The following is a 16450-nucleotide window of genomic DNA, read 5'->3' as shown; positions in this document are numbered from 1 at the left end:
GAAGGTTTTCACCAATAAGACTCTCTCATTTCGTATCCCTCATCTTACATCGCCTCTCGGTGCCTGCGAAGGTTTTCACCGATGAGACTCTCTCATTTTATTTCTTTTGAGGATCCGGGGTGTTGTAGGTGCGACCCTCTCTTCCGGGGATTCTTTTGACTATCAACTCATTCCCAGTCTTACGATCCTTTTCTTTGTTGGGGATCAGTGTATTATTCTCGGCCTTATTTGCCGGATTTGGCATCTCTCGAACATTGATCGGGAGATCTTTTGGATGTTGATGTTGGTTTTGGTGTGGGATTGAAGAAAGGCTACAAAAATGAAAACAATTTGAAGGGTGATGTGCTACAACTTTTGGAATCAAACCTTTGTTGGAACTTAAACATAACCTCTGCCCCAGTTTTCTTGCTTGGGGAATTTATTTTTTATGCTTATGTTGAGCTATGTGCGTTACACACATTGTGCCTATTATGCACACTATGTACATTATGCATCCTATATTTGCTATGATGCATACTATGACCGAGCCGTGAGGCGCCTACGTATCCTCTTTGAGGAATCAGGTCAAACGTAGTTCCCACGATTTTATATTCCTTGATTTTTCTTTTCTTTCTTTTCATTTTCTTTTCTTTTTTTTTTTCGTATCTTTCCCATTAGTGATTCCAAAAGAGGGGTATTGAAAGAATTTGCTTAAGGCTCAAAGGGGGAAGCGAGGGTTAAAAGTGTTTGGATAGAAGAAAGAATTGCCTCCGTCATCTCATTATTCAACAAATGCCAAATACAAACAAATAAACCAAAATTGCCATAATTTAAAGAAATTACGCATAATATCTCTTGACTGCATCTGAATTGATATCCATGTCGACACATCTTCCCTCGACATCTGTCAAACACAAAGCACCATTGGCCAAGACTCTGGTCACGATATAAGGCCCTTGCCAATTTGGGGCGAATTTGCCTTTTGCCTCGACCTGATGTGGGAGGATCTTCTTCAATACCTGCTGCCCTACTTCAAACTTCCTGGGGCGCACCTTTTTATTATACGCTCTTGCCATTCTCTTCTGGTACAGCTGACCATGGCACACTGCTGCCAATCTTTTCTCATCTATCAGGCTCAACTGTTCCAAGCGAGCTTTGATCCATTCATCATCATCAATTCCGGCTTCAGCGACAATTCGGAGGGACGGAATTTCGACCTCCGCTGGTATCACGGCCTCAGTTCCGTACACCAACAAATAAGGAGTTGTGCCTATGGAAGTCCGGACGGTAGTGCGGTAACCCAACAAAGCAAAGGGCAATTTGTCGTGCCATTGTCTGGACTCTTCCACCATTTTTCGCAGTATCCTCTTGATATTCTTATTGGCTGCTTCGACTGCTCCATTCACCTTGGGACGATATGGGGTGGAATTGCGGTGTGTAATCTTGAATTGTTGGCATACCTCTCTCATCAAGCTGCTATTAAGATTCGCACCGTTATCCGTGATGATCACTTTTGGGATCCCAAATCTGCAGATGATATGGGAGTGAACAAAGTCCACTACTGCCTTCTTGGTTACTGATTTGAAGGTTTTAGCCTCAACCCATTTGGTGAAGTAATCAATGGTCACTAGAATGAACCTATGACCGTTGGACGCTGCTGGCTCGATGGGCCCAATGACATCCATGCCCCATGCTACAAACGGCCAGGGTGCTGACATCGTATGTAACTCTGTTGGCGGAGAATGAATCAAATCTCCATGTATCTGGCACTGATGGCATTTCCTTACGAAAGTGATACAGTCGTGTTCCATGGTTAGCCAATAACACCCTGTTCGAAGGATCTTTCTTGCCAATACATATCCGCTCATGTGCGGCCCACAAACTTCGGCATGTACTTCCGCCATAACCGTCGTTGCCTGCCCGGCATCTATGCATCTCAACAATCCCAAATCCGGGGTTCTTTTGTACAATACTCCTCCACTGAGGAAGAAACCATTCGACAAACGCCGAAGGGCTCTTTTTTGGTCCCCCGAGGCATGTTCTGGATATATCCCCATCCTGAGGTATTCCTTGATATCATGAAACCAGGGTTCGCCATCTGCTTCTTCTTCTACGGCATTGCAGTAGGCGTGCTGATCACGGACCTGGATGTGTAGAGGGTCAACATACATTTTGCCAGGGTGGTGCAGCATTGATGCTAAGGTGGCTAAGGCATCCGCAACCTCATTGTGAACTCTCGGGATGTGTTTGAACTTTACCGATCGAAATTGCTTGCTCAGATCATACAAGCATTGTCGGTATGGTATGAGCTTTAGATCTCATGTTTCCCATTCACCCTGTATTTGATGTACCAAGAGGTCCGAGTCTCCCAAGACCAAGACGTCTTGGACACCCATGTCAGCAGCCAAGCGCAGACCCAGAATGCAAGCCTCATATTCGGCCATATTGTTGGTGCAATAGAAGCGCAGTTGAGCCGTAACAGGATAATGCCGTCCTGTTTCAGAAATGAGTACTGCTCCTATTCCAACCCCTTTTGCGTTTGCAGCTCCATCGAAGAAAAGCTTCCAACCCGGTTCCTCGGGTAATTCCAACTCATTCGTATGCATCACCTCTTCGTCAGGAAAATACGTTCTTAAGGGCTCGTATTTTTCATCAACAGGATTCTCGGCCAAATGGTCTGCCAGCGCCTGGGCTTTCATGGCCGTCCTCGTCACATAGATGATATCAAACTCTGTGAGCAGAATTTTCCATTTTGCCAACCTTCCCGTGGGCATAGGTTTCTGAAAGATATACTTCAATGGGTCCAAGCGGGATATGAGATAAGTAGTATATGACGACAGGTAGTGCTTCAACTTCTGAGCTACCCAAGTTAGGGCGCAGCACGTTTTCTCGAGTTGAGTGTACTTGACCTCATGCACTGTGAATTTCTTGCTAAGATAGTAGATGGCTTGCTCCTTCCTCCCTGTGTCATCATGTTGCCCCAGTACACAACCAAATGAATTTTCCAAGACCGTCAGGTAAAGGATTAGGGGTTTCCCGGGCTTAGGCGGGACCAATACGGGTGGATTAGACAGATACCCTTTGATTTGGTCGAAGGCCTCCTGACACTCTGCCGTCCAACCTACTGCAGCATCCTTTCTCAGTAGCCGAAATATGGGCTCACAAGTTGCTGTGAGTTGAGCGATGAACCTGCTGATGTAATTGAGTCTACCCAGCAAACTCATTACCTCTGTTTTGTTCCTCGGCGGTGGCAAATCTCGGATGGATTCAATTTTGGATGGGTCTAACTCAATCCCCCGTCGACTGACGATGAATCCTAGCAACTTTCCTGATGGAACCCCGAATGCGCATTTGGCCGGGTTAAGCTTGATATCATACCTCCGGAGTCTTTGGAAAAATCTCCTTAGGTCTGCTACATGGTCCTCCTGACGCCAAGATTTGATGATCACATCATCGACGTACACCTCTATTTCTTTGTGTATCATGTCATGAAACACAGTAGTCATTGCTCGCATGTACGTTGCCCCGGCGTTCTTTAACCCGAACGGCATTACTCGATAGTAGTAGGTTCCCCATGGCGTAATAAACGCTGTCTTCTCAGCATCCTCTTCGTCCATTAGGATCTGATGATAACCCGCATAGCAATCCACAAAGGATCCGATCTCGCGCCCAGCGCAATTGTCGATCAGGATATGAATGTTGGGCAGTGGGAAATTGTCCTTGGGACTTGCTTTGTTGAGGTTGCGGTAGTCAACGCACACCCTGATTTTTCCATCCTTCTTTGGGACTGGTACCACATTGGCCAACCACTCGGGATATCGAGTGACCCGAATGACCTTCGCTTGTAACTGCTTAATCACTTCTTCCTTGATCTTTACACTCATTTCTGTTTTAAATTTCCTTAGTTTTTGCTTGACCGGAGGGTATGCCGGGTCAGTGGGTAGTTTGTGAACCACTAAATTGGTGCTCAATCCAGGCATATCATCATATGACCATGCAAAAACATCTTTGAATTCCCTGAGAGTTTCGATCAATTCTGCTTTGACATTTGGCTCAATGTGGATGCTAATTTTGGTCTCTTAGACGTTATCAGTGTCTCCTAGATTCACAGCCTCAGTGTCATTTAGGTTAGGCTTGGGTTTCTCTTCAAATTGGCACAGTTCTCGGTTTATTTCTCCGAAGGCTTCCCCTTCGTCACATTCGGATTCATTATCACAAACGACCTCTTGCATCATTGAGTCAGATTCAGATTGATTTATTAGACCAGGTCGAAGATCCGCTGTGCATGCCATGTCATTAGGACCAGTAAAAAGAGAACTGTTCAGAAAGAAAAAGATCAAAACAAGAAATTAAAATGGGACAAAAGAAAAGAACTTTATTAAATTTGCAGGATAAAAAGGGTTCACACTTTTACAAAACGAAAGTAAAATTGGGATTACACCCTTGAATAATCCGATCAAACAAACAAACAAACAAAACATTAATCAAAGCCTACTACCAAGACTCCCCTCGGACAGGAAGAGGAGTAACCGTCCAATTGTTGGTCTTGGCCTCAGGCCCCACGAATTGTATCTCTGCTCTGCTGGAACCCTCTCCAGCTTCCACCATACTGACATCCGCGAATAGTCTCTCCGAACTCTGATTCAGGTCTTCACTTATGCCGATCAAAGGTCCTCGAATCTTTGGGATCGCTGACCCCTTGGCACCAGCTTTAACAAAAGACCTTGAGAGGCGTGGCACTGGTTTAGGCAGAGACCAGACCCTCTTCTTCATTTTTCGCGCTTGCTTTCTGTCTGCTGCGGTTGGTTTGAACCCCAACCCGAAAGTTTCCAGATTCTTAGGAAGGGAGACAGGTTGGACTATCCCTTGAAGTTCAACTCCCAGGCCTTTTCCCGGCACAAACCCATTACCCAGCATTTCTGATACCATCATGACTGTTGCGACAGCCACCCTAGGGTGCGGGATGATTTCTCCTTCAGAAATTTTGTCGGCCGACCCTGTATCGAGAATCTGGTAGACCCAGGGACCCTTGTCATCAGTGGTCTCTATGAAAGGCACAATGGTTCCGCCCATGGTGCATGTTGTATCCTCGCCGTGCAACACGACCTCTTGTCTTTCCCACTCGAACTTCACTGTCTGATGTAGGGTGGAAGGCACCGCTTTAGCTGCATGAATCCAAGGTCGTCCTAACAGCAAGTTGTAAGATACCGTGGCGTCCAACACCTGGAATTCCATGGTAAATAGGACCGGACCAATGGTCAGTTCAAGTACAACATCCCCCACAGTGGCGGTTCCGTTTCCGTCAAACCCTCGGACACAGATGCTGTTCTCCCGGATTCTTCCACGGTCAATATTTAACTGGTCCAGGGTGGATAATGGACAAATATTGGCGCTTGAGCCGTTATCCACCAATACTCGAGTTACCACCGAGTCTTCGCATTTGACAGCTAGGTATAGAGCTTTGTTATGCTCCGTACCTTCCACCGGCAGGTCATCATCTGAGAATGTCACTCTGTTCACCTCGAAAATCTTGCTGGCAATGGTTTCCAGGTGGTTTACAGAAATCTCACTGGGTACATGGGCCTCGTTCAATATCTTTAACAGGGCCCGACGATGTTCCTCGGAATGGAGGAGTAATGACAATAGTGAGATCTGGGCAGGTGTTTTTCTCAGCTGCTCAACCACAGAATAGTCTTGTACTTTCATCTTCCTCAGGAAGTCTTCAGCCTCTTCTTCTGACACTGGCTTCTTGGTTGCCACTGGGTTGGTTTTTCTTAACTCCACCGGAGCAAAACATCGACCTGATCGAGTCAGCCCTTGCGCTTCACAACTGACTTCTTCCACCTGTTTTCCTTGGTACGTCACCACTGCTTTTTCATATTTCCAGGGCACAACCCTGCTGTCAATCATCGGCAGTTGGACCACCGGCTTTATGGTCACCCGCTCTCTACATACCCCTTTCAACATGACTGCCGGTGTGGGCAGGATCCCTGGTATTACCAACTTGCTTGGCTCGGGTTTGCTTGCTATGACGGACGGGCTCTTCCCCAATATCACTACCGGCTTGACGCCTTCTCCCTGCGACCGTACACTCATTGCTCCACTGGTTAAGACTTCTTTCGGGGCGGCTTGGATCATCATCACTGTTTGTGAGGGTTTTCTTAATTCTCCTCCTCACACACCAACTCAATCATGTGAGCTTTGTGGTGCGCTGGCAGTGGGTTTTGGTTGATGTTAGGGGCCTCCGGTGTCTGGACCTCGATCTTATTGGTGTCAATAAGATCCTGTATGGCATGCCTTAACTTCCAGCACTTCTCGGTATCGTGCCCGAGCATCCCTGAACAGTATTCACAACTGATTGAACGATCCAAATTCTGAGGCGGGGGATTTGGTTCCTGAGTATGGACAGGACTAACCAAACCCAATTGCCGCAGCTTGTGGAACACAACGGTGTAGGTTTCTCCCAATTCGGTGAAGGTTCTTTGCTTCCGCAACCTGTCATTCCTAGCATCTGGATTTCCCCGGAAACCTGCCCCTGAAGGGTTTCTATATGCCCTTGGTGGAGGGTAGGTGTTTTGTGGTGGTGCATATATGTTCTGGGGAGCCGGTGCGCGCCATTGTGGGCGAACCGGAGGCTGAGTGTATACCTGGGCTTGGTGTACGGAACAATGTGGTTCTTGAGGTGGATAGAAATTTTGTGGTGGGTTGTATGGGTAGTTTGACCTGTGAGGCCTGGGTTGGTTGTAGTGCGGCCTGCCATCCCTGGACCAACTGCTTGCCTCGATCGTGGCAACCTCTTCTTTCTTTCTTCTTAGCGCACCTCCCGTGCCGCTTTGAATAGCCTGGGTTGTGGCCTTAAGTGCCGAATAGTTTAAGATCTTGTCCGACCTCAAACCTTCTTCTATCATGACCCCTATTTTGACCACCTCGTTGAAAGATTTTCCAACCGTTGTCACCAAGTGACCAAAGTAAGTTGGATCCAATGTCTGCAAAAAGTAGTCTACCATCTCTCCCTCTCTCATGGGAGGATCGACCCTAGCTGCTTGTTGTCTCCAGCGGAACCCGAATTCGCGAAAACTTTCCCCGGGTTTCTTCCCAGTTCTCAATAACGTGAGACGGTCAGGGACTATCTCCAGGTTGTACTGGAAATGACCTGTAAAAGCCTGCGCCAGATCATCCCACGTGTACCACCTGCTGAAATCTTGCCTGGTATACCATTCCAGTGCAGATCCACTCAGACTTTGGCCGAAATAAGCTATCAAAAGCTCATCCTTGCCTCCTGCCCCTCTCATTTTGCTACAGAATCCCCGCAAATGTGCCATGGGATCACCGTGCCCTTCATATAAATCAAACTTGGGCATCTTGAACCCGGCCGGGAGTTGGACATCTGGGAAAGGGCACAGATCTTTGTATGCCACGCTGACTTGATTGCCCAGCCCGTGCAAGTTCCTGAAGGATTGCTCCAGGCTTTTGAACTTTCTTAACACTTCATCCTGTTCAGGGGCCTTAACCGGCTTCTCAACCTCTACCGGTACTTCCAAATGGGGATTGTAAGCCTGTGGTTCCGGTGCGTGGAATGTAGGCTCAGGGGGATAGTATTGTGTATCGTGAGCCTGAAACAATGGCTCACTGGTCGTTCGCTGCAAAGGGGCTGATGCAGGTCCCACAAAAATGGGAATATTGGGTGTTGGGAGAGGTTGATGGGGTGGTGGAGCTTGGGAATCATGAGGGCTTCTTTCTTGATGATAGAGGGGATTTGGGCGGCTTGTGGAAGGGCCAGAGTGAGGGTACTCCGGCACGTGTCCCAGTGTCTCAGGGCTCTTTTGCGTTTTGGCCAGGGCTAGCTGCATTGCATGCATCTCTAGTCCCATCCTTTCAATCTTTTCCATTGCCTCTTTTAGCAACTGGCTCATCGGCCTTTCTTCCTCATTACTATTCTCTGAAGTAGTCATGTTTGTTGCTACCGGTCCTTTGGATCTGGTTTGGTATGAATGTGTTGCCAGAATTCTTTAACAACTAACTGTCTGGTATCAGACAACAACAAACTTTGTTAGTGTTAGAGCTTAACAGATTTGATCATAACACATAGAGGATGCAATGCACCTAGGCAGTTAACCGTTTCTACATGCTTTGCTTCAAACCACATGCGTCATTCCGGCTCGTTCATTCGTCTCTTTAAAGTATTTTGCGAAACCCTGCGTTTTATTTTATTTACATTTTCTTTTCTTTATTTATTAAAAGCGGTCGAATCTTATGGGGATTGCCTACGTATCACGTCCCCGCGCGAATCAGACCAGGCGTAGTTCTGCCTCAAAGCAAAGACACACAGTAATTCTTCTGGATTCACTTAATTTCATTATCAAAATTTGCTATTACACAGTACTTAAAATAAAAATAGCAGAAGTACAGACTCCACGGTTTTAAACTTGGTTTGATGAAAAGAAAACAACATATGGAAAAACAACCAACGCCAAATAAACAGGACTTGACCAAAACTAATTCTCCAATTTAAGGGCCCGCGAGGCATCATTCGGCCTTTCCGCGGCTCTAGGTGTAAGGTCTCTTTGCAGGTTCTTCAACTCGTTCATAATCCGGCGGACGCAGCCCATGATGGAAACAAGGAGGGTCTTCCGAGGTGTTCGCTCACATGCCAAGCATTTCATGTAGATGTAATGCCCTATTTCATCAATACTTGCTCGGATGTCATCTCTTTCACTGAGAAACTGCCTGATTTGTTGGTTTTTTAACCCCAGTGCCTGAGCATCGTCAGCAAGTTGATCCTGAAACAACTCCATTTGTCTTTCCATGCAGTCCATTGCATCGTAGCACTGTCTTCTGTCGGCCTGGGCGTCTCGTGCTTGTTTGACGATCCGATCATGTAGAGTGGAGCTCGTCTCCCTTAATATTCTGACGCTCATTTCATAATCCCTTATGACCTGTTGCAAATGCTGCTTCCGGGCCATTGCGTACTTTGCCCCTCTGACCTTCATCCTTGTTATGCAAGCTCTCGATTGTTCTAATTCTTCTTCGCCTTGGATGACCTGATTTCTCAAACTTGCTATCAATCTTTCATCCGAGCGACGCTTCTGTCGGTCAACGTTACTCTTACTGGCTTGGCGAAGGCGGGCCTTCAAGGTTTGGTTTTCTTGGGCTAACTTGTTTCTTTCAGCCTGCTCCGAGGCAACTTGCACATTGTTCTCAAATACAAGCCTTTCAACTTGTTGCTTTAGCTTCCCGATTTCGACCCGGTAACCTTTCTCCCTTTTTAACCATCCCCATTGCTCTTGTGAATCATTGGTGAAGTGTTGGACGTGGGCCCTTTTAGCAGGTCTTTGCCGAGCCTGAAACCTTCTTTCGAACCAAGCATCGTACTTTGGGTCTACCTCACCTTTAGCTAGCTCTCGTACCATGGTTTTGGGCTCCAAGAATCTACATTCATGCCACAGTTTTCTAATCTTCCCCTCGGGGAATATGACTCCCGGGCTTAATTCCAAGGCATGCTTGCTCAGATTTTCATCATTAGGGACTACTTGAAACCTGCCCAGTTGTCGTAATACCCGATGAGGGGCATATGGTTGGATGCTGCGAAGCCCCATTAAGAGAACATGACATTCTTCAGCCGACATGTAGATAACCTCAGTATCAGTCAACCAACCAAATGCCCATTCAATTTGGTCAGATGTTGTTGACCTTAACCGTGTAACCCATTCTTTGACACCTTCAGGAAATCTGGCGCCTGTCATGCGCTTCTTGAATCCGCTGATACAATTCCTCTCGGTCAACCCGTGGTTCATGTATCCTACTCGGTGATGGAGGTGTTCCTGCATCCATAGCTGAAGTAACAGGTTGCAACCTTGGAAGAACGTACCTCCTTCTCGGCATATAGTCAGAGCCCGGTAGATTTCGGACAAAATCAAAGGAACCACAGTACTATTGGTTCTTTTGATTGCCACGTCGGCCATCCCTACCAGACCTATCTCTATCTTTTTGTCCTTCCTTGGGCAGACCATTACTCCCAAGAATGCTGTGATAAAAGCCAAAGTACGTCTTGCTTCCCATTTGTTTCTGTTCCCTCCGTGAGTTAGCCCAAGGTTTGGTTCCTCGAAACCCTGCGGGGTTTCGTACCGCTGATACAAGAAATGGAGATCACAACACCCTCTCGATAAATCGTCATGTTGTACCTTCCGACTAATGCTTAGTAGATCCAGAAACGCATGCGGGGACACCGGCCTTGGCGAAAGCAAATATTGCCCTCTTAACTTCTCATTCAGTCCCGCATATCCGGCAACTTCCTCAAGTGTCGGTGAAAGTTCAAAATCAGCAAAACGGAATACATTGCAGGTGGGGTCCCAAAATGGTATTAGAGCTTCAAGAATATCTGTCCTTGGCTCAACACCCAACAAATTTACAAAACCTCCCAATATTCTTCCTATTACCCCTTTGCTATCGGCTTCCAAGTCATTCCACCACATGTGGAGTTGTAGAGGGACCTCGCTGAGGGCTGAGAATGGTTCATTTTGCTCTGTGTTCATCCTGCACATTTATTAGGGTGACCTTTTAGGTGAAAACAAAAACCTTTATTTTGACTCTAACCAAAAATCTTTGGACAAAACAAAAAAAATTTATTTATATACATGTGTATACATATATACATATATGCTTTATGGTATATCATTTTTGGTAAAAATGGAAAAAGAGTTGGACCCGATGAGGGTTGCCTACGTATCTCACATCCGGTGAGAATCAAACCGACGTAGTTCGGGTGATAAACTAACTGGTCTGTTTATTTCTATTTTTTATTTTATTTTATATATATATATAATTTTTTTGTAAAAATTTCCCAACATTCAAAACCGGTCATCATGCATGTTTGAAGCAAATAAATGCACAAGCAGTGAGTAGGATGCATCAGGATGGCCTTTTTCTATTTCAGGTTGCTATTCCTAGACGGACCCAACCCCTGTGTTGAGTCCCCTAAGTCAGATGCACGTGATGCAAATAAATGCTCCTACTAGGGATCCGGCATGTGGCTTTGTTATACTAGGTTCAGAACCTGGGTGTTTGTTCTAGACCTGGCTTACCCGAGCGGATAGCTCGAGCCGAAGGGGGGCAGCGTACCGGGAATACAGAAGCTTCACCGGCTTAGCAACTTATCCGAACCTCGTTCTAAATTGGGATTTGACACTATACAGAAAAGAAGTCATACGAAGTACGCCCTTCTTCATGATTTAGAAGACTCAGAGAGAAGATGGATTTCGGCACAATTTATATACAGTTCACATAATATCAAAGCGGTAAAAGCAACATTTAGCACATTAGGCTTAAAACATGTAAAAAAAAAATCAGATAAAGCCAAATATAACAATTTATCTAAGCTCGAATTTCTAACCCTGAACCAGTGGTTCTGGGTTATGATCCCCAGCGGAGTCGCCAGAGCTGTCACACCTCCTTTTTCCGCGCCCGGGGGGCGCAGGGGGAGTTTTTTCCAATTAAAGGACAATCGAAACGGGATTGGTTTAATTATTTCAGAGTCGCCACTTGGGAGATTTAGGGTGTCCCAAGTCACCAATTTTAATCCCGAATCGAGGAAAAGAATGACTCTATATTACAGTCTGCGTACCAGAAATCCGGATAAGGAATTCTGTTAACCCGGGAGAAGGTGTTAGGCATTCCCGAGTTCCGTGGTTCTAGCACGGTCGCTCAACTGTTATATTCGGCTTATTTATCTGATTTTTAATACAATTATGAACCATGTGCAAATTTTATCTTTTAACCGCTTTATTAATTATTATTATTACAAGAATGTGAACATTGCTTAAAATATATCTTTGGACTGTGTCACATGAAATGCACCCACAATCCGAAACATATTTTATTTGATGTTTTAGGATTTGGATTTGGGTCGCATGAAATGCACACCCGAGTTTAGGAAAATTAAAATTAAATTATTAAAGACGCGCCTAAAGCGACTATCGCGTTATTATTTTGCGGAGGCCGTGAAATTCGCTAATCGACCCTCCTGAATTCCAAGTAATTTTAAACAAGTATTTACTGAGGGCCCCGCAATTTGTATTTTTTATTCGGCGAGGCTCATCTCATTCTTATTTTTTTAAAGAATTAGTAACGTCATGGAAATGCATCCCGGGCCACGCCACAATCAATGCGCCCGTGACTAGAGACATATTTTGACTCCGTTGAGATTTGGATTTGGGTCACATAAATGTGCACACGAGTTTAGGGAGACAACATTATTAAAGGCGCGCCTAAAGCAACTAGCGCATTATTATTTTGGGTAGGGCCGTGAAATTTGCTAAACGACCCATCCCGGAATCTAAGTATTTAATACATATATTCTGTGAGGGCCCCGCAATTTGTCCCTTTTATTTGGCGAGGCTCGTCTCATTTTATTTTTTTTATTATTATTATTTTTTATTATTTTTTTTTTTTTTATATTTTTAAAGGGATGCCATTTTTACGTCTTTAACCATACTAAACCTTACAGCTTCTTTACAAATACAATCTCATAACTTGTCAAGATTTAATAAAAGAAGTTTAAGCGAATGAGTGTTTCAGGCGTAGTAACGACAGGTACTAATACTAATTTTGTCCAAATAAACTAAGACAATGAAGGGCCGAGCGAATCGACGTCAAACTGTGTCTTAGGACTACTAATACAACTAAATCAAATGACATCAAGTAAACAATAATAACATAACGCAAAATGAGCAAAAATGCATACGATGAAAACATAAGCAGAAAATTATCATACCAATTTCTATATTGCATTTTTTGAACATTCCGTAACATTTCCTCGTCTAATGCTTGAAGTTTACTAACCTGGACAGACAGAGACAGATAGAGCCATGGACCAAACCTCAACATCGACTTCAACGAATAACCGCGACCGGGAAACCATAGAAAAGGTTATCAAAGCTCGGACGGAATAGCTCGCGCCAGAAACTCGAACACGAACGGACTAACAATGAGTCATGGCTACAACTGACTTTTCCAGGCGGTCATTTGGGCGTAGGGGAGCTGAACGGAACAGCAGCGAGGGCCGGATTCAATGGAGGATCGTCGGACTAGTTTTTTTTGGTTACGACGAAGGAGAAGAAATGGCCATGGGCTGGTGGTTTGGATGTAGCGTCGACGGGCAGTGATGAACACGAACAACAGCAGCAGTGGCTGCTGCTCGAATAGCGCAACAATGGTGACAGCAGTAGGGTCGACGAGCAGTAGAGCTTGTTGGCTGGGGAGGATAGGTTGTTTGACGATGAGGGAGTGAAGCTGGGGGCAGTGACGACGAAGGCGAAGCAGCAGTACTCGCCGGATTTAATGGAGGAAGGAAGCGATGGTCGTTCGGACGTGAGGGAGTGGCGTCGCGACTGGTTTTTGGGTTGCGACGGGTGTGATGGAGCTGGGCGTCGTTGGTGGTCGACGAAGGGAGTTTGGACAGGAGGATGGTCGACTGCTGGTGGGTCGTTGACGGAGGTGGTGGTTGTGATGGGATGGTGGTTTTTGGACGACGGGAAGGGTCTGTTTTTGTTCCTAGGGTTTTCGGTCTTCTCCACCTTTGGAGAAGATGAGTGAGCAGTACTTTTTCCTCCAAAAATTCAAAAGTCCCCTCTCTTTTCCATTTTTCTGTCCGTGTATATTAGCCCATTTGTCCAGAAAAATGAGCCCCACGCGTGGTGGGGTTCGAGACTTATGTCCCCCACGCGTGGTGGGGTTCCCCATGTGTCCTGGACACGGTTTATTACGGGCTAGGTCCGAAAATTAGGCCTAAAACCGGGTAGTTTAAACCCGAATATTATTCTTTTGCCCGGACCCGAGAAATAGGAACACGTTGCTTAACTAGTCCTATGTAAGCAAAATAACTACCAAAAATAAGACTAGTATTTAAACAAAACTATATCTTTTTTTAAATATTTTTCAAGGTTTAAAATAGCTACAAAATATTAATAAAACTATTTTTTTTGTAATTTTCGTTTTAAATATTAAGATAAAATATGAGGTAATATTTTTTGTATTTTTCAAAGTTAAAATGACTATAAAACCTTAATAGAACTATGTTTTATTTATTTATTTTTTGTAATTTTCGAAATTATATTAAGTACAAAAATAAAGTGCAATTTTTGTATTTTTCAAGTTTATGAGAGATACATAAACTAAAATTTATATATATATTTTTTGAAATTTCTTTTTTCTTTGAAATAAAGTAAAAATAGTTAAAATAGCTATTCTAGACCCAATTTCACATATTCACACTAAAAATGTGCAGAGTCGCCACTTGGGAGATTTAGGGTGTCCCAAGTCACCAATTTTAATCCCGAATCGAGGAAAAGAATGACTCCATATTACAGTCTGCGTACCAGAAATCTGGATAAGGAATTCTGTTAACCCGGGAGAAGGTGTTAGGCATTCCCGAGTTCCGTGGTTCTAGTATGGTCGCTCAACTATTATATTCGGCTTGATTATCTGATTTTATACAAATATGAACTTATGTGCAAATTTTAACTTTTTACCGCTTTCATAATTGTTATTATTAAGAATGTGAACATCGCTTAAAACATGTCTTTGGACTGCGTCACATGAAATGCACCCACAATCCGGAACATGTTTTATTTGACGTTTTGGGATTTGGATTTGGGTCGCATGAAATGCACACCCAAGTTTAAGAAAGTAGATTATTAAACACGCACCTAAAGAGACTATCGTGTTATTATTTTGGGAAGGCCGTGAAATTCGCTAAACGGCCCTCCTGAATTCTAAGTAATTTTAAAACAAGTATTCACTGAGGGCCCCGCAATTTGTATTTTTATTCGGCGAGGCTCATCTCATTCTTATTTATTTAAGGGCAAACTTAAGACAACTGCGATTTTCTACTTTTGCGATGACCATAGAATTTGCTAAAATGACACTTCGGATTCTGATTTCAAAGGATTACTCCTACCAACGGTTTAAGCCCATATTTACGGAACTCCTAAGAGCATGGCACTAGACTACGTCTATTGAGTAAAATCACGTAAAAATAAATCTATAACCTAACTTCGATGTTCCCTAATAATACAAGGCTAGAAACAAAACTTAAACAAAACAAAAAAAGGAAAACTAGGCATAATTATGCATCTTTTGCCAGAATCCCAACCATATGCTCATATAAAACAAAACAAGTGAATAACCATATACATATGAGTAGGGAACAACTAAAAAAAAATCTACTGAAGCAAACGAGGGAAATTGCCAAACAATGCCTCAAACAAATCTGAAAAAAACAACTAACCGCGAGGCAGCGTTATCCTTGAAACGCGACAAACCGTAGGCCGACCTTGACGCCTCGGAAAACAACCTCGACGTACCGGACCTCGACGAGCAAAAGCGACCTCACCGGAAAACAGAAATATCGGACCAAGACTGTCAACGACCCGAGGGGTTGGTTGCTGCTGTTTTTTTCTTTTTGACGCAGCAACTGTTACGTGAATATGAAGTGAAAGGGGTCGTTGGCGACGAAGGCGACGAAGTGCAGCGACAGCTGCTCGGCAACGCAGCAACGCAGCAACAGCTGCTGCCCAAACGACGAGCAACGGTAGGGTCGACGGGGCTGAATGACGAAGAAGGTGATGACGATGGTTATGGCGTTTGGACGTAGGGTCGACGGGCAGTGACGACGCAGCAGCAACAGCTGCTGCTCAACGGATTTAATGGAGGATCGCCGGAAAATGGTTTGAATGGAGCTAGGAGGAGGAGGAGTGGTCGTGTGGGCAGCGACGACGAAGAAACGCAGCAGCAGCTGCTTGTGAAAGACTAAACAGCAATGGCAGAGACGGTGGAGTTCAGTGGTTCAGGCGTCGGGGGGGGGGGGGGGAAAGCTGGTCGACGATGGTTGCTGGGTTTTGCTCGCTCAGCAGGTGGTTTTGGGGTGGGGTTTTGTTAGGGTTTTCGGTTTTCTTACGATCAATAGTGCACGTTTTTTCCTCCAAAAATCTGTCCGTTCCTTCCTAATGAAGAAGAAGGTGAATCCTTCTTTCACTTCTGTTTTCAGATCCCTCCCTCGTTCCTTTTTCCCTCTTTCTTTTCAAATCCCTCCCCCCTTTTTAAATCTATCCGTGTGCTTTTGTAGCTTTTGCCAAGGAAATGGACCCCCATGCGTGGTGGGGTTCAAGACTTGTGTCCCCCACGTGTGGTGGGGTTCCCCGTGTACGGTGTTCCGTCCGCGTTTCCCACGCGCGTCCCCCATGTGTGGTGGACTCGGATTATTATGGGCTAGGTCTGAAAATTAGGCCTAAAAACGGGTAGTTTGAACTCGAATATTATTCTTTTGTCCGGACCCGAGAATAAGAACACGACATTGCTCAACTAATCCTATGTAAGCAAAACAACTACCAAAATAAGACTAATATTTAAAACAAAACTATATCTTTTTTAATATTTTTTCAAGATTAAAATAGCTACAAAATATTAATAAAACTTT

The 16450-nt window shown here is 44.7% G+C and overlaps 1 protein-coding gene across 1 annotated transcript in view; it reads left to right on the top strand.

The window, feature by feature from the left end:
• Positions 1–15628, top strand: part of LOC142162013 (uncharacterized) — a 50052-nt gene extending 34424 nt beyond the window's left edge. The window contains exon 5 of the mRNA XM_075218309.1: positions 15446–15628. Coding sequence (XP_075074410.1) covers positions 15446–15628 — 183 coding nt within the window. The remainder of the gene's footprint in view (positions 1–15445) is intronic.
• The last annotated feature ends 822 nt before the right edge of the window (positions 15629–16450 follow it).

This window comes from Nicotiana tabacum, chromosome 7, assembly GCF_000715075.1.
Source record: "Nicotiana tabacum cultivar K326 chromosome 7, ASM71507v2, whole genome shotgun sequence".
NCBI classification, from domain to species: domain Eukaryota; kingdom Viridiplantae; phylum Streptophyta; class Magnoliopsida; order Solanales; family Solanaceae; genus Nicotiana; species Nicotiana tabacum.
This window is presented reverse-complemented; position numbering and strand designations above follow the sequence as displayed.